Genomic DNA, 18572 nt, shown 5'->3' on the forward strand with positions numbered 1-18572 from the left:
CCTTGGATGGCACAGGAGTAGGCCCGGTCCTAGCTGGCGGGTTGGAAGGTGGTAGGGAGTTTTGTTTATTTTTTATTGAGGGGGTGAAGAGGTGTAGTGAGCATATGGGGGTCTCAAAGAGGGGGCACTAGAAAAAATAAGCCAGTGGGTGAGGGGAAGTTGGTGGTCTGGCTAAGCAATGTGATGGGCAACATCAAGGGGCCAGATGCTGACGGGGGAGGGGGAGGAGTAGTGGGCGTTGTTTCTCTCGTTACAGGGAGGCATGAAGAAGTTGTTTTTGTTTGGCATGCTGCATAGGGGCGGGGGGGAAGGAGCAATACTTTGAAGGAAGCACCGTCAGGCTTGATGATTGTTAAACATGACAGGGGAGGTACTTGGAATTATTGGAAGGGACCAAATGACAGACCTAGACATTGTCCTTAAAATGGGCTCATATAATGCATGGGGCTTGAATTCCCCATTCAAAAGATCCTTAGCATTCCGAGAGTTTAATAGACTGAAATTGGATCTTATGTTTCTACAGGAGACCCATTGGCAGAAAAGTAGAGAGCCGTCTCTGAAATAGAGCTTGATAGACGTAGTAGATTACGCATCCTGCCCAGCTAAAAAGAAGGGGGTAGCATTTATAGTGGGCAACAAACTAGGCCTGGTAAAGACAGCAGAACTGAATGTCCCAGGGGTCATATTTGTCAAAGGGCTCATAAAAGGGAACAAAGTGATGGTGGGGTCAGTATGCTGCCCAAATGAGGGACAAGACCAATTCTGGGACTCAGTAAAGGGGAAGCTATAGTTATTCGTTGAAGGTCTGCTAGTGGTGGGGGGCAACTTCAACATGGTCCTTGACCGACAACGGACAGAAAAAGATCTACTCCACTGATAGGGCCCCAGGCACAGGTAAGGCAGTCCCAACGCTTCTGACAAATTAACGAGTAGCTGCGGGTGGTGGACTCCCTGATCTTAGTGGCAGAGGGCAACCCCCCCGTTCACCTACTACTCAATGGTTAATGACGTATTCTCAAGAATCGACCACCTTCTTGGAAGATGGTGTAAAAAGTAAGGTTGTGAAATCAACCAATGAGCCAATATCATGGTCAGAACAATGATTTAGTGAGGGTTGACATAGGGGACTGGTTGACCACGAGACATAGGCATAGATGTGTATGAAATGGCCTCCTGCTGAAAGATAGGGAGGTGGCCTTGGGAGTGCTATCGTCCATAAAAGAATTCTTCTGCATCAACGATAATGGGGAAGCGGGGGTGCCAGGAGTGTAGGAGGCCTTTAAGCCGATGATTCTGGGGAAATGTATAAAACTGGGGGCCCATAGGAAGAGGGAACGGGTTAAGCAGGAGATGTACCTAAGGGGAAAAATAGAGGCCTTAAATCTGCGGGGGTAGGGGGTGACAAACCCACAGATGTTGTCAGGGGTTTCTGAGAAACAAAGGAAATACAAAGCTCAATTGAGGACTCTACTGATACATCAGACGGGAAAAAAAAGGATGTATCTTAAACAAAGATACATGGAAAAAGGGGAACAGGTGGGCAAGATATTAGCCTACACGCTATGGGAACAAAGGAAGACAAAAAGGGTGGCAGCAATACGACTGGAAGGGGGTATAAGGGTCTGTAGCGATGACAGCATAGTGGAAGAATTTCACCTCTACTTATCTGAATACAGGGGTGACAGAACACAAATTAACAGATTTCTAGATAAAATCAATTTGCCGTGGGTAGCATTAGATAAGGTGGCTGCACTAGAAGCCCCAGTGACCGCGGAGGAAGAAATCGAAACAATAAGTAAAATGAAAGGGGTAACTGCCCCGGGTGATGATGGATTCATGGTGCATTTCTTCAAGACGCTTCACTCCACCCTTGCTCCGTTAATGGCTAAAATGTTTAACCATGCATTGAAGTCCGGGTCACCTCCAGACTCAATGCTTGGGCACTAATAGTAGTGATCCTGAAAGGGAAGGAGTCTGCCCTTTGTCAATCATACCGACTGATCTCCTTGTTAAACACAGATATTAAGATCCTGGTGAATATACTGGGAAATGGGCTCGATCTAGTAATACCAAACCTGGTACATGGGGATTAGATAGGGGTTATCTCTGGTGTCAAGGGTCCGACAATATCCGGAAGACAATTGATTTAATGCAGTTAGCACAGGAGCCAAATTTAGATGCGCCCCTGCTCTCAATCGACTCGGAAAAAGCATTTGACCGAGTGAAATGGACCTACACGGGAAAAGATGAGGTTTGCCCAGAAACTCTGGCATCAGATTGCAGCCCTGTATAGAGATCCAATGGCCAAGGTATCGGTTAACGGGGTGCAGTCGGCTCCCTTCTACTTAACAAGAGGCACGAGGCAGGGATGTCCCATCTCACCCCTGTTATATGCCCTGACAATGGAACCGATAGCAATAGCAATTAGGGAAAACCCAGGGATCAAGGGGATTCAGTATGGGGAGGTGAACTTTAAACTGTCCCTGTTCACGGATTACATCTTTTGCTATCTGCTAGGCGCGGACTGCTCCCTTCCCGGGCTCCTGAGGCAGATGGACTCCTTCGGACACTTCTCTGGCCTCAAAATAAACGTGGCAAAACCCAGTTTCATGCCTCTCCATCCTGCGGGCAATAGCATTCAGGAAGCGGAACCCATAGGAGGGATGAGAGTAGAATTTGACAGGATTACCTATTTGGGAATCATAAGCGGTTGAGAGACATTAACTATACTCCTATGATGGGGGCGTTGAGAAGTGACCTCTCTCGCTGGGCACCATTTACGCTCACATGGTACGGTAGAATGACTTCTATCAAGATGAACGTTCTGCTGCAGTTATTGTACTTGTTTACCTCCCTCACATCTTTGCTCCCAGAGACCTTTCCAAAAATTGAATGCCATGGTGTTCAAATTTGTATGGTAAGGGAAGCGACCCAGGATCAAGAGAACAACCTTAACGCTACCTAGAGATTTCAGAGGATTTGGGTTCCCAGACTTCCAAATTTATTATAAAGCGGCCCAGTTGTGAATACTTTTAGAACATATGAGGGATGACATGGGCACCTATTGGACATACTTGGAAGACTCATTCACTCACCCCAAGAAAGTCAGGGAACTTTTATGGTCTCCGAACAAGGCAATCCCTGACAGGGTAAAGACCCACCCATCCCTGGGCGCACTATGGTCTCTGTGGAAGAGGGGGTCCCAATGATCAGCTACCCGGCTGGCCATCTCCGATGAGCTCAGTGTGGGGAGGCACCATTGGACTTGGACAGGCATGGGTTCTGACATACTCTGGGATGGTCCGATAGGGGTCTCGAGAGAACGGGGCAACTCTTTTTGGAGGGGCTATTCAAAGATTGCAAGATGGTGGCGGAAATGCTAGAGAAAGATGTACTTGCGTTTTTGAATACCTGGGGCTGAAGGGTATGTTGGCGGAAGCTACTTGAAGAAACGAGCTGTCGCGACCCCTTACAACCTTTGAACAAGCCATCAATGGAGCTGGCTGTAGGAAGGGGATTCTGTCAAAAATATACAGGGTGATGGTGATAGCGGATTTAACAGGGAGACAGACTTGCAAGGCGTACTGGGTCACGTTTCATGGAAATCTCTTCACCTTGACAATGGAACACAATTTCAAAATGCTTCACTGCTGGTGGGCAAAAAAATAAGGGAGGAATAAATGTAATTGTTAAAAAACATAGGCCAAGAAGAATCGCATGGTAATAAATATCCGGAAGACAACAATGATGTGCTTGGCTGGAAGTTTACCAAAACAAAAACGCCCTTTCAATAGAAGCTCAGAGATAACACATTAGAAATCATTGATTATTGCTCTCTGGGCTTCCCAATAAAACATAAATCGTCGGCTCAATATAACTGTAACATCTTTATTGACAAAAACTGGGACAAGTGGTTGGCAGTAAAACATTATATAGCCAGACAAGGAGGAGACAACATAGAATTCATGTTAGAAATCTACTGAGTTAGTATAGTACCAAGTTTGCTGTACGGCTTGGCAGCCCTTACTCTGAAATATGTCTCTTGGTTGGATAAGATAGAGGAAAATAGTCCACACACAATTATCAACCTTCCCTCCTCAATCCGAGTTGAGGCACTGAGATAGTAGTATGGGCTTATATCACTGAAATCAACTTGGTGTCTACAAAGGCCATACTGTAAATTGGTGTCTCCACACATTAATTCTAATGCCTTGCTGAAACTAATAGGTAAAAAGTGGGGCTACCAAAAAAACAGATTTGTAGAGGTATTACAACAATGTGCAACGCTCTAGTTTGGATATTCCGTTGTCAACAGCACTAAACTCGGATATCACTGGGTCTATTTTAAAGAAAAAGTCGAAGCCATGGGATAGGATAAAAAGCATAGACAAACTTTCTCAAAAAAGGAGATATGAGTATTCTCATCAGGATTTCGATCCTGATACTCTAAGGGCATACCTGAAAAATGCTGTTCAAAGAACCTTGAACGCTTCATCCTATGTCTCTGACTAAATAGTTTACCTACAAAAGAGTATATTGGGGCATGCACATTTGTAGGCTGTCACAACCATATCGAATTGGAGCACTTTTGGGGTACTCTAATCAGTGCAGAATCAGTGGTGATCACCACTGCAGCCTTCCATGTGTGGAGGGAAGTGCGGAGGTTAATTGAGCCTAGATGATTCTCTTAACTGTGAAGAAGTACACTGACTGTTCATGATTAAACACCAAAACAATTTTGCGGCAACAACGTGATAATTAGCAGTAAGGCCACTAGTACGGTTTTCTGAATGTTACTAATTTCTGTCTTGTTCTCTGGTCCTTATGATCTTGTTTTACTTTATTAATATATCCAACAGTGGTTTCAAATGTTATGTGTTTTATATTCTTATATGTGATATAATGATGATGTAATTAAAGTGCTTAAGGTTTGTATTTGAAAACAGATGAACAATAAAGTATACAACATTTTTTTTAAACTTGATATAAATGTAAGCCATTAAATTATCATAGTTCTTGAAAGTCCCAACAATGGAATGCATTTTCAAAATACCAATGTTATATGAGGAATATGTAAATAGCCCTGAGGGATCTAGCAGTCATGTGCAATTAAAGGGATGAATAACGACAAAAGAATGTGTAGGATTTGGTTGAGAAAGAGGATAATGATGAGGATCCCATAACGCAATCAGAGGTCAGTGAACTGCGGGATAGGTTCCCTGAATACTCTTCTGTTAGAAATTGGGCATAGTAAAGATTGCTGTGCTGATCTATAAACCCCTAGAAAGTGAAGTCATGAGGTTGTTCAAAAAGAAAACAAAAGCAGACAAACTGGTTACAGCCATAGTGATTAAGCAATGCAGCTCAAACTCTATAGACTTGCACTGCTTGAATAAAAGAATTTGAGTACGCTGGTATCCATTGCCAAAGATAAATGAAATGTTTGCATTGTTGGAAAAAACCAAGCACTTCAACCTTGAATTTATCCAATGAGTGCAACCAGATCAAATTAAGTAAAGGATCGAGAAATTCGAGGTTCTTAATTAGCCGAGTAGGGGAGTTTGGTTATCGATGGATGCTGTTCTGGATGGCTTCTACTGTGTTACAGCAGATAAAAACTTTATTTTAAGATATTCACCAAGGAAATTGCTCCGAAGAAGACATTTTTGTTTTTGCTTTTAGATTATAGGAACATGGCATTGTCTTACATATCCTGGAAAAGACAAGGCTCAAAATGAAGGTCAAATGTACATTTTGAATGACAGATGTTTTTTGTTTGTTTATTAAGTGATCAATAGTTGGAGCATTTGGCACAAGGTGATTTTAGAGATTGTAGATTAAGATGTTCCTAGCCCTCTCCTTTTGCTTGATCTCTCTGCCTCATTTGACACCATCAATCACTCGGTCCTGCTAGAGCGCCTTGCTGGGGAAGGCATATCTGGTGCCATTTTTTCCTGGTTTTGCTCCTTTCTTTCTGGTCGTACTCAGTCGCTCCCTCTTCCTCCTTTCCACTCGGCCCCTTGCTCCCTCACTTGTGGTGTCCCCCAGGGGTCTGCCATCTCACCTCTGTTAAATATCTACTTTCAGCCTCTGGCCAGACTCATACCCTCCCACGGCTTCCTCTGCTATGCCGATAACACTAAAATCATTGTGCATCTGCACCTTTCTTCTTCTAAAACTGCGTCCAGATTTTGGACATGCTTGACTGCCGCGTGGTAATGGATGAGTAGTAGCTGGCTCATGCTCAGCGGCGATAAAACCGAGGTGTTGGTGTAGGCCCACCTGCTGCCTTGGCTATGTATACCCCTCTGTTTTAGCCACCGCTCCTCCCCAGGTGTTTTCCCCTACACGTGTCTCATGTTGTAAAGGACCTTGGAGTCAAGATCACTTCCACTTAGTCAGCTAAAATGCAGGTTAGCACGGTGTGCCAGCAAGGCCACTATCAGCTAAAAGTTTTCGGAAAGGTTCTCCCTTTCCTGCCCAGTAAGTTCAGGGCCCCTGTGGTTGCCTCCTTGGCCTTGTCTGCCCTGGACTACTGCAATGCACTTTACCTAGGCCAGCCCGCTTATCTCATTCATCGGTTACAGGCCCATCAGAACTCTGCAGCCAGGGCCGCCACCCTGTCCCCCCCTTTATACGCATGCAACCCTAATCCTTCACTGTTTGCATTGGTTTCCAGTGGCCAAACAGATTTCTTTAAAATCTTTCTGTCTGGTCCATCGCACCTACTATGGGCACTGTGCTCGGCCCACTCCTGCCAGGTGGTCATCCCTCGTGTTCATTTTGTTCATATAGGCGGTCGGGCATTCTCTGTTGTGGCAGCCAGATTATGGAACAGTGGCCCTCGGTCATTGCGGAAAACTGAGGACTACCTCTCCTTAAGGCAAGCATTGAAAACCTTTCTATTCTGATTTTACCCACTCAGTGATCTCCCCCAGTTTTGCTTACCGCCAAGATCCCTTTGGGTGAACGCTGCACTCTATAAATATTATAAATAAATAAAGGACAGCAATGGGTTGAGGGCATTGCCTAGTCTTGTGAGATATTGCTTGAGGTTTGTGAGGAATTTTGTTTCAAACTGAACAGAGATCAGTTACTTTTGGCAAAACAGTACGAGTATGCATTTGGTGGAAATATTTTTTTTTAAAAAAGACATTGCCTTTGTGCCAACATTAGGAATGTGTAATCCATGGGATAGGACAACATTAGCAAAGGATTAGATGCAGTTTTGATGTAAAGAAGAGGGGTTGGCAAACATTGGTCCCTGAGAGGAATCATCTAAAAGATAATGAGTCATGCAAGTGGGCCGTTTTATTAAGGCATGATCGGTTTTGAATAAGAAAAGATCACAAAGCATTAGTCCATGCATTAGCAGTCAAGGGCCACCAAAATACATTGCCCTGAGTAAGAGGATGGGTGTTAAGTTTATAAAAGAGTACACTTTTTTTTAAGCCCGACTGAGCGCTCTGCTTTGCTGCGCCATCTTGTGCCTGCAGCCCCCTACGTGAGACAGGTCTTCGGCCCATATGGGTGCCTGAAGTGCCTCTGTTTGGGAGGCACAAGGAGTCCCTCTTGAGAGAATTAGCTCATAGGAGGCCATGATGGCATCTGTTGTGATGCCATCATGCCCTACTATAAACTGCATGAAGTAGCCACTTGGAGGGAATTGTGACCCGCTTTCTTCTCTACTTACTGTTGTAAGGATTGCATGGTATCAAGAAAAGACAGACACAAGTGATCACAGTTCAAGGGTGTTTATTAAACTCTATAGGTCGGGTGGAAAAATGCCTAAGCCTAAATCTAAGATGGGAGCAAGCTACGACCATCAAAACAAAATAAGGCAGTCGCACATTTTGGATTGGGTCGGTAGTAGTAACATAACTGTCGAAGATGTTTTGACCACACCATGTATTTGGTCTGATCACTTTTTTGTCACCTGTGTTCTGCGGCTTCCAGCCCTTGCACGTAGAGTGCATGCTCCTATGCACCCAGTTAGAACTCGAAAATTTAAAGAATATAACTACACCTGTTTTTAGTTGACTATCTGCATTCTCTGATGACCTTAACCAAGGACACCAATGATCCCGAGTCATTAATAGATATCTATAATAAACTGACCACTGATATGCTTGATAAATTCGCCCCTATGAAAGACACATTGGTCAGAGATTTACCAAATCGTCATAGATGGTTCTCCGCTTCTTTGGTAGATCTCAGAGCAAGTAAAAGGCAGGCCGAACACACCTGGCGCAAAGATAGCTCCACGACCAACTTACTGGATTGGAAGCGTAAAGAGAAGCAGTACAAACTAGAAATTCTCGAGGATAAGAAAACCAACTATAATAATCAAATTAGTTCTGCAGGAGACCAGACTAAGGAACTCTTCCACCTCTTTAGATCCTGGGAAAAACCCACTGCTTGTGGCTCCTCTATTAAACCTACTGTTGAGGATTGCGACCGAGTTCAGAAAGCTTTTGCGGATAAATTACGCAAAGCCCAAGATAAAATTAAGCAGGAAACATTGACCTCAACATTGCTTACAGTTAAGTCTACATTGTTGTCTTGTAAAACACTACAATCTGATACCAAACTAATTGATACTAAACAAGACTTTCTGTCTAACACTGCCACTAAAACTGAACCCGCTTTTGGCTTTACTTTTAAGGAAACCACTGTAGTGGAAATGATTAATGTTATGAAATCCATACATCCTACTAATTGCCCTGGCAAATTCTCCCATCCAAAACTATTCTGGAGCACCAAGAGCAGTTTGCACCCTTTCTATGTAGATTTGCCAATGCCTCCTTTAGGTCAGGCAAAATTCCCAAGCCATTAAAAAATGTTGCAGTTTCACCATTATTAAAAAACGTTGGATTAGATCCTTCTGATGCTGCAAACCTAAGGCCAATTACGAATACCTTGTTTCTACTTAAACACATAGACAAGGTAGCAACCATCCAACTGCAGGACTAGGTACAGGTGGCTGATATACTTCACACTAAGCAGCCAGGCTTTAGAAGCCACCATGGCACTGAGAATGCCCTCCTAGACCTACAGACTTATATGCTTTCTAAGCTGGAGGAAAGTAGGTAGGGGCTGCTGATGTTGTTGGACTTATCAGCAGCCTTCGACCTGCTTGATCATAACATCCTTCTTGACAGAATGCAGTCGGTCGGGGGCCTCTCTGTTAATGCCATAGACTGGTTGAGATCGTTTTTAGAGGGTCGACGATCGCAGGCACACTGGGGGGACTGTGCCTCTGAACCACAACTGTTGACCTGTGGAGTTCCACAGGGGGCATGTCTCTCTCCTTTATTGTTTAATATTTATATCCTCCCTCTTTGCAATGAATTGGAATTCTTTCAGAATTTCTTTTGCAACTATGCGGATGACTTTCAATTGGTCCTTGACATCACTGGTAATCATGACACCGACCAAAACTTGGTAGACATGGTGTATCAATTGATAAACAAAAGTGGATGTCTACTAACTGGCTCTGCCTAAATGCCTCAAAGACTGAGTTTATGCTATTTGGACCCAGCCAGGCATTAACTAAACTGGACCAGGTGTACTCAGGCTTTAGGATTGATGGCAGTGACATAAAAGTCGTACAGAAAGTTAAAACGTTAGGCACGTTCATGGAGAGTAGCCTAGATTGTGATGCCCACGTCGCAGCTATCTCTAAGAGCACCAATTACCATCTCAAAGTGCTCAGACAGGTTGCCCCACTTGTCTCCATCAAAAACCGCACTAAACTTGTGAGAGCTGACATTCTACCACGTGTGGACTACTGTAATGCACTCCTATGTGGGGCAAGTAAAGCCGACATCCATGAACTCCCCAAAGTACAAAATAAAGCCATCCGTATCATCTTTCGGATGAAATGCTCAGAACAGACTACCTCTGCTAGGAAAAAACTACACTGGCTTCCTGTAGAGGCCCGCATTTGGTTTAAGCTACTTACCATCTGTCATAAATGCATCTCTGGGACAGCACCAATCTATATGAAAGATGTTATAAGTGTCTACCAACCCACAAGAAGACTTAGATCAGCGGAAGATCTCTTACTAGTCCAACATCGTGTGAAACAATCCCGCGGGCTTGGCAAAGCGTTTCATATCCAAGGCGCCAAGGCCTGGAATGCGCTGCCGGCTACTCTGCGTAAAACGGGGGACTTATTCACGTTTCTGAAACACTTTTAGACCCATCTTTTCCATTAGTACAATCCTTCACTGGAAGCCTGCCTTTTCTGTCTCTCGGCGCCTGGATGCCTACGGGCTTTGCCGCGGTATAAGAAAATTAACAATAACAATAACTAGTGGCGTCTTGTCAAAATAAAAGGGCCTATACTAAGAAAAACCTGTTGCCAATCCTTATGCTAAATACAAAAGAGTGGGGGTAGGGCTTATAAGAAATAAAAAAGTGTTCTCAAATATGTCAGCATTCAGTAGTCGTGGTCTCTCTTCCCCACGTTTTGAGCATGTGACAAGGAGGGACTCTGGAGCACAGCACACGCTCGCGCTTTCCCAGCACGAGACGACAGTTCCGTTCTCAGCTATCAGGACTTTTGATGGCCAAGTATCTTGCTCTGTAAAAAGTCTCTTGCCTTCGAGGACCTGATGTATTCAAAATAACAAAAGCTCCTCTCCGTATGCATATTGGGTGATAACTTTTCACCCTGGAATTCCCCCTCTTCCAGGCTCATATCCCTAAACAGTTCTCAGCGATATCGGGACCTTCGGAGGTTAGCTTTCCTGCTTCCGATGGCCTGATAGGTTTAAAATAAACAAAAAGTTCCTTTTGTGTTGCATTTAAGGTAATGATTCTTCACCTCTGGGTCCACCTCTTGCGTGCCTCAGATCCCTCTCTAATATCCGCCTCCATCCATCGGGTTCACTCTGGCTTGTATTCAAAAACGATTTCTCGGTTGCAATCACGTGTTGTTGGGGTGAGGGTTTCTTTATGGCTTTCAATACAATCTTCTCTGCTTATATTCTCGAATCTTAATGTCTTTTTACACAGTTCAATGTGGACCACCCTCTGCCGGGTTCACTCTTGTCAACACACTGTTCTTTCGGACTTTAGACTTTGACCCTTTACACTGGCATCCCTCAGTCGTGTTCACTCTTGCCAATTACACAGTTCCTTCTACTTTCTTACGATGTGGGATTCACTTCCCTTAGCTTCATGATCATTTGCCGATCAAAGACTTTTGACGGAACAGAGGATTTTACTAGACCCCCATATGACCACTTTGACCCTCTTCTCGTCTTTCCCCAGGCCTTCTGGTACTAGCAATTTTAACAATCGGGTAATTGCCCAGAATTTCTCGAGTGAGCACCCACATGGTGCCTGGCTCATCAGCAGCTGGCTTTCCCCTTTCACATTAACAGTTATTTGTACATTCTGCTATCAGCAGTTTGCTACTTTTGTTCAACACAGTTCGGTTTCTTTATTGGTTCTCCCCTCGACTCATCGGCTGTGATGAACCGCCTGGCTTTCTTCGTATCGAGAGTTAAGGCCGGTACCATGGTAGCAGGCATCTCCCTCTGTCCTGCTTATCAGTGTAGGCACGCTCTGTTTACCGTTGGAATCTGCTGCAACACACTTGGACTATTGTTCGCTGTTTTACAATTCCTTCCACAGAGGTTTTACAGGCCTTGGTCGGAAAGGGCAAGGTCGCTTCTCTCTCTTTGTCACACTCTCGGGTCGCGCCGTCTTTCTCCTCCTCTTGAACTGCTGTGCCTGGATAGCTGTCTCGTCCTGCGGTCTGCCTTTCCCATATGGTGCTACCATACTCCACCTTTTATCCCTGTGGAGAAGGGAAAGGGCCATCAGGTGCGTGTGATTCTGGTTAATCGCCTGACTTTGCCTGATCCTTGTGTTGGAATACGTCAGGTAAACGGCTCTGGTGTTTGTCCATCATCTTTCGAATTGGAAAGGGGGGTAGGGCTAGAGTGTTTCAATATCCTACGGGGTAGGCTGGGGAAAAGGTTTCATAAGAAGGGGGCTACCGCATCTCACCAGTCAGTGTCCCACTTCTACTTCCCAAGGACCCGCCCATCCAGGTGATCCTCCCTCACCAGTCCACCCCCCAGGAACTGGATCCAATAGCGATGGCTGTGTCCTGGCCACCTGAATGACAGACCCCATACACATTCAGGTTTCTCATACTGTTCAGCCCATATGAGTGAGGATTTGGAGAGGAGGAGCAAACCAGAAGGACTGGGCCAAGAAAAAAAAAAAAGAGGGAGCAATAGTGGGAAAGACCATAGGAAAAGAGTACCATTGGTTAGAATCCAGGCATATGTCGCGACAGTGAGGCAGAACTTGTCGATTGAGAACGACATGGGGCAGAATGGGGTACTAATATCCTCATTCTCTAGTGTAGTGTTGTGTTAGTTTTGTATTACCTGCAAATCTGAAGCAGTTGCCTTTCAGCATGCATTTACGCAATGCTCACTTTGCTTGTGTTGCAGAAAAGGTAACCCGTTTCGCAGATGTGAACATGTAATACATGCTCTGCTTCGTTGACAACTTCTCTTACTACTTGCATTTTTGGTAGCTACTTTCTATGCAGCGGTTTGCTAATTGTGTTGCAACTTTATACCCTAAATTAAGGCTCACTTCCACTAATTAAAGTGCTCATCTGAACATTTCTTTTCATTTACATTTAAGATGCAGCAATTTTTCAAGGCTACCATTGCACTCTAGGAAAGGGATGCCCTAACATTAGTCCCCACAGCTAGTCACTACTTACTTTATATTTCATATTCACATGTATGCATACTCCCGCTCACTATTAGTATGCACAAGTTGAATAGAAGTCACAGAAGAAACATGAAACATGAAATTGACTGCCATCTCATTTTAGCTTTGTCAGATTTTTGTATTTTTATGTGAATGTTTTCTAGTAGATCTCTAAATGATAGGAAAATGCTCAATGCCCTATAGTTCGATACTACAGCCCGATACAGGGTCCGCATCAGACATCAAACGTCATCGGACGTCATCACACAACCCTGAACACTGGTCGCTGTAGTCCACAGAAAGGATACAAGCCAATTGCTGACTACACTCTGCGGTTCTCTAACAAAGTAAGTCCTGCGTGTCCTGAACTAGTGCTTTTCGGAATACTAGCTTCTGTGTACTAGACCCTTGGCTTTGTGATATTCTGGACTTTGCTACTGGATTACCAGTTGGCTTTGTCTACTGCTTGACTGTTGCTGACCCTGCCGGTCTCTCAAGCTTGCTTTTGCCTGCCGTCTTTTTGTTACTCTGCATTCCCTGTCTCGTCCTGAAGACCCTGTCTGTGGAGTACGGACTATTCTTCCTTGGACTTTGTGCAGGTTTCTCCTCCATTCCACACTAACCACAGCTAGGTACATATACTGGGGTGTATCTTATAGTAAACGGGGTAACCCTGAATCATCCCTAACCTATTGTGTTTCTTGTTTTTCCAGGCAGTGCGTACCCGCCTTTTCACCCAAATCCTTTGTCACTGCATTCTTGTTTTTATTCGGGGACAAAAGCTTCGGGAGGAGTCACCCTCCATTGAGGAGAGCCTGAACGGAAGCAATACCTGCGATCTTGACACATTCATAGGGGTTATGAACATTCTAGGTCTAATAACCTTTGAGCTGTAGGGCAGATTATCAATAAATTTTCAAGCAAGATGTCAGACCAGGGCCCATCAAGACTGGAAAATGTTGTGCAAATCTGTGTTAGTGTACAAAAGTTCTAAAAGATAAAAAAAAGATGCGTTTTCATTTTTCAATTTATTTTCCCGTAGGGAAAAGATCTGTATTTTTGCTCATGCGCACAGCCAAAACTGCTGGATGGATTTTATCCAATTATAAACAAGCGCTCCAATTATATCCTTTGCTGGTTTGGTATAAATCTGCCCAGTGTTTTTTTTAAATTAATTTTATTTGGCATAGAGAGGCTTCCCCTATACACAAAAATGTAGTTCCATTTCCCATGATGCATTGCTGGGCCCAAGGCTTTCCTTAAAAAAATATGCCATTATGCAGTTTGAGAGTCAAGATCTTGATTCGTTTTTGGGAACTGCCAACAAATGGTATAAGGGGTTTGAGTAGGGTAGTTTTGAGGCTGGGGAGCATATGAGCAGGGTAAAAAAAAAAAAAAGATGTTTTGCGAAGGTTTGGGAGGATGAAGATCATGTTTTGTTCCCACTCAACTCCCTTACTCAATAGTAATTCATGCCATTGCCACTAATGCCCTATCCCAGTAGCCCTCTGTCGACCTCACTCTTTCTCAGTCCCCCATCTCACTACTCTTCCTCGTCACAGTCCCCTACTAAGCCCACCTCACTCTTCCTTGTCGGAGCCCCCAATGGCCCCACCTCATTCTTCAGAGTCACAATCCTGCACTACCCCAAACTCAACTTTTCAATATCCGTAAAGCCGCAGGTTGTCAAGGTTTCATGCTTCCAAAATACGTGTTTGTCCTTGGTCTTCTCCCGTTTATTCGATTGTTCTTGCTTACTACTTGTTCTTCTTGTCTACCGTCTGGCTCCACTCTTTATCACTCTTAGATCCATGTTCTTTGCAGTCTTTCTCCTTAGGATTCCATTTCCTCTACTTTGAACCCCGACTTTTTTTTTCAATTCTGTTCTTAGTATTTAAAAGTCTCCATCATCTTGCTCCCCCTCAACCTCTCTTCCTTAGTCTCCTTTTATTTTCCTTCTTGTTCCCTTCTCTCTTTGTTCTGGTTGTTGCTCATCCTCTGTGTACTTCATCGCGTTTCCGCTCTTTCTCCGTACTCGCCCCTAAGCACTGGAATGTCTTCCCTCATTCCATCCGATCTCTAACTTAATCCTCTCTTTCCAAAACTTGATTAAAAGAGCATTTGCGTGCCAACTGATTTTACTGTCCTATCCTATTGTTGTACCGCTTTGACTTCTGTGAAGCGTTTAGGTGTTAAGCACTATATAAGCAAAAACAAATACAAAATACAAATACCTCGATCTTCATCATAATCCCCTAACTCACTCTTCTTCATTCCAGTCCCCCAAATACTGCACCTTCCTCTTCCTCATGACAGTTCCTACTATGCCCGCCTCCCTCTTCTTCGTCCCAGTACACCATCATTAATCCTACCTTTAACGCCACATCCCTTTTATTTGTCCAAGTACTACATTAGTAATCTGTTGCATTAACCCCACATCCCTCTTACTTGTCCCAGTACACCATTAGTAATCCATTCTTATCTAGTGGACAAAAAAAGATAAAATACTTGATAAATCCAAAGCTACGTAGCTGACGAAAACATATGGTTAACAAATAAGACATCAGTTATGCTCTACCTACCACCACCTGTAAATCTGCCTTTTTCTGATAACCTAACAGAACTTTTGAAAGTTGGAAATAACTAAGTGATGTTAAGGTGGTGAGTTAATGGAACAAAACATGTGCAATATATATGGCAGGCTTGCATTTGGGATAATTTAAATACCTAAAATGCCTTGCTCATGTGCCTCTGAACTGGAGGTGACTTCCCATCAGCAACAGAGGGCTGAGAAACCTCGTCCCATTGGTAACACAAAAGTCAAATGCATCTTTTGCACTGCATGAGCAGAACAAGGCCGCAACCAGCAAGGATATTTCTTTTACAATGCTAATGCAGTTTTATTATTAATACAGGTCCCATGATTTTCTTTGGGCAGGAGCAGAAGTACAATGTGTTTTGCAATTGTAGTATTTGGTGTAATGGGGAGAAAAGACGCATGATTTTCTTTGGGTACAACCAGCATGAAAAAGTGTGGTGAAAAACTCCTGTATTATATTGGCCAACTGGCATCTACTACAGTATTGGAGTAATTATTGTGTTGCACTACAGATCAGGTTGTACATTCTTTGTACTGTAAACTAGTGGGAATTTGTACCGCAAAAAACACAATTTCAACCAATCATCTTAATGAAATAAAAAATAATAATAAATAAATAAAATCCAGGGGGACCTTCCACACCAGTTGGTTCGGGCTCCCTCAGACAATATTCTGGCAAACCATTTGTGCCCGACCACTTTCAAAACTTCAGCCACCAATGCTAGACACTAGATCACACTTTTTAAATGAGACGACAATTCATGGTATGTGTTTAGTGTCTATATTTAATAATATCCGAGTATACTAGGCATTGCGTAGGTAGTGTCACTGTTGCCAACATCAACATTCCCACTGGATGCCTTCTTCCTTAAGCCAATACATGCATGTCCTGCTCCATCATTTTGCATATTTGTTTTTAGTACTGGACACCTTTAGAAATTGAATACATACACAACTATTTAAAATATATAATAATTAATTAGGAGTAAACCATTTATATATCCCTCCATCCCAACAGAAGAAATGTGGATCCTGTCTAAACATACCTTTTTTGGCCTGGGAATTTGGTCTTCAATAGGACTAGAGTCAACAGAATCTCTTGTGTCAGACTCAAAATCATCCTTGATTTCAGCTTCATCTTCACTGGCAATAGGTCCATTTTCACACATGGGTGTTTGAAAATCATCATCAGGCAATGGTGGATAGCTGTACCTGAAAGGGTCCTAGTATATAAGAAAGAATTGTTGGGATTTAAAAAATGAAACAAATCTGGGTTTCACATGAATATTTAATAGATGTTGCTTGAAATAAACCAATAATGAATTGTACATTTAATTTATGACACCATCCAATTTGCAGTCTGCACATGTTAGACCCCAAGGTAATCAAGAAAGTAACGTAAAAGCCAACTGCTTCTGGAATATGTAGATTTACCAAGTCATGAACTGAAATGTCTAACAAGAGGATCCAACAATGTACCAAACAAATTACGTAAGGAATGCATAGACCTCAAATAGAATCTCCATAATGCCATCATACCAGAGCTATTAAACCTAATGCTTAACAACATTACTAATGGAGAAATGTATACTAGTAAACATAACCATATGAACACATTTCAGCATTGTAAATAGTTTTAAAAGGAGACCTAGTTGTACTATTTTTCATTTCATAATTTTTTCGGTTTTAAATAAGTCACAGCAAAATAACAGTGGATGGTTCCAGGTAGGTTTTTCAAAAAACCCAGAATTAAAAGAAATGCATATGTATTCTTATTGTTTCATTTAAATACTACTTTCCCCCTGTCACCTTTCTCTGTTTAATTCACATTTTCCCAAACTTTCCAAAAGTACATCTTAAAGCCCCACCAGATATACACAGATTACTCAGCTGGGAAACAAAATTGTAATCCTTTCTCCCAATCTTCTTGCGGGGGTAACTTTCCTGAAAGCTCCTCCATCCTGTGAAAGGCGTTCCACCTATCCCATTTCCAGCATGTATCAGACTTTTACACATTTTCTATAGTCTCACAGCAGTCTAATCAATATTTTTGGATTATCTTTTACTGAAGAATCTATAGGTCGTATGGCCACTAAATCAGGAAAATGTAAAACCATGCCAAGTCTTGCCAACGAGTTCTGCCACATCATTCTTTTGTACCTCTAGCAGTTTTATCAATAGCTTGGTTTAAGGCTCCTGTAGCACACATGTATGAAGTGGATGTTTAATCCCTCAAAACACACACTCCTTAGAAATAAGTACATAGAGGTATGTTGATAGCAATCACTTTAATTAGTTCATTCTACACTGAATTCTTTCCTTTAAGGTATTCATAAAATAAACCCCTTTGTTGTACAAACTCTTCACATTATTGAAAAGATGTCAGTGTGTCGTGAACCCATTCCTTTGGTACCCCACTTTTTTACTATTATGTTGATGGTGTTGTTAGTGTTGCAGGCAATACCAGGCATTTTTGTTTCTTATGTAAAAACTAGATGATGTGCTCAACCACTATAGTCACTTGGCCTTATTCTACTGGTATTTCATCCAATTATTCCCAATAGGTATAGGTCTTTACCCATCCCTTTGCTGCAGTTTGGCTTCACAATTTATTTGGTAGCTGAAGTCTAATTAAAGGTTAGTCTCCACGCTGAACCTTCCTTGCCTCTGCAAACAGGGGCACCCATTAGTATTTCTGGTGCCTCACACAGATCGCTAAGTATTTCATGCCTCACTTCCCAGCTTGTTTAACCCGATGTGGAATGTTATGGTTTTCTTTACATCACACCATTAATTTCGCACTCTTCTTGGTGTCTGCAAGATACATGTAAAAATGTGTTAATACATTTACTGAAACTCAATTCCAACTCAATGATATTAGTAATCTAGCACCACATGTGGCTCAGAGGCGTACCTGCCTGTTTTGCTCTAAAACAATTCCCTTAAAAGTAAAATACAGCTACTCACACGCAAACATAGACTAACCTTCTCTGATGAACATCCTGCTCTGCCTCAGAATCAAGATACCCTAAAGTGGATGATGCGCTTTATACATTTCTAAATTGGTGAGGAACTAAAAAGCCGCACTCACCCTTCAAACTGGTCCAGCACAAAATTCTAAATATTTGCCTACCAATTACTCAAAACGTTGCAAGGTTCCATTCCTTGAATGTTACAAGGATCGTGTGTGCGCTCAATGCTAGGTCTGTGGTTAGCATTGCTT

At 42.9% G+C, this 18572-nt stretch overlaps 1 protein-coding gene across 2 annotated transcripts in view; it reads right to left on the reverse strand.

Moving 5' to 3' along the window:
- MOSPD2 (motile sperm domain containing 2) overlaps nt 1-18572 on the reverse strand; it is an 879929-nt gene that overhangs the window by 451553 nt on the left and 409804 nt on the right. For both annotated transcript variants that reach the window (XM_069637064.1, XM_069637066.1), the window contains exon 9: nt 16396-16572. In XM_069637064.1, coding sequence (XP_069493165.1) covers nt 16396-16572 — 177 coding nt within the window. The remainder of the gene's footprint in view (nt 1-16395; nt 16573-18572) is intronic.

Source organism: Ambystoma mexicanum, chromosome 7p, assembly GCF_040938575.1.
Source record: "Ambystoma mexicanum isolate Mex_15411 chromosome 7p, UKY_AmexF1_1, whole genome shotgun sequence".
In the NCBI taxonomy this organism is placed as follows: domain Eukaryota; kingdom Metazoa; phylum Chordata; class Amphibia; order Caudata; family Ambystomatidae; genus Ambystoma; species Ambystoma mexicanum.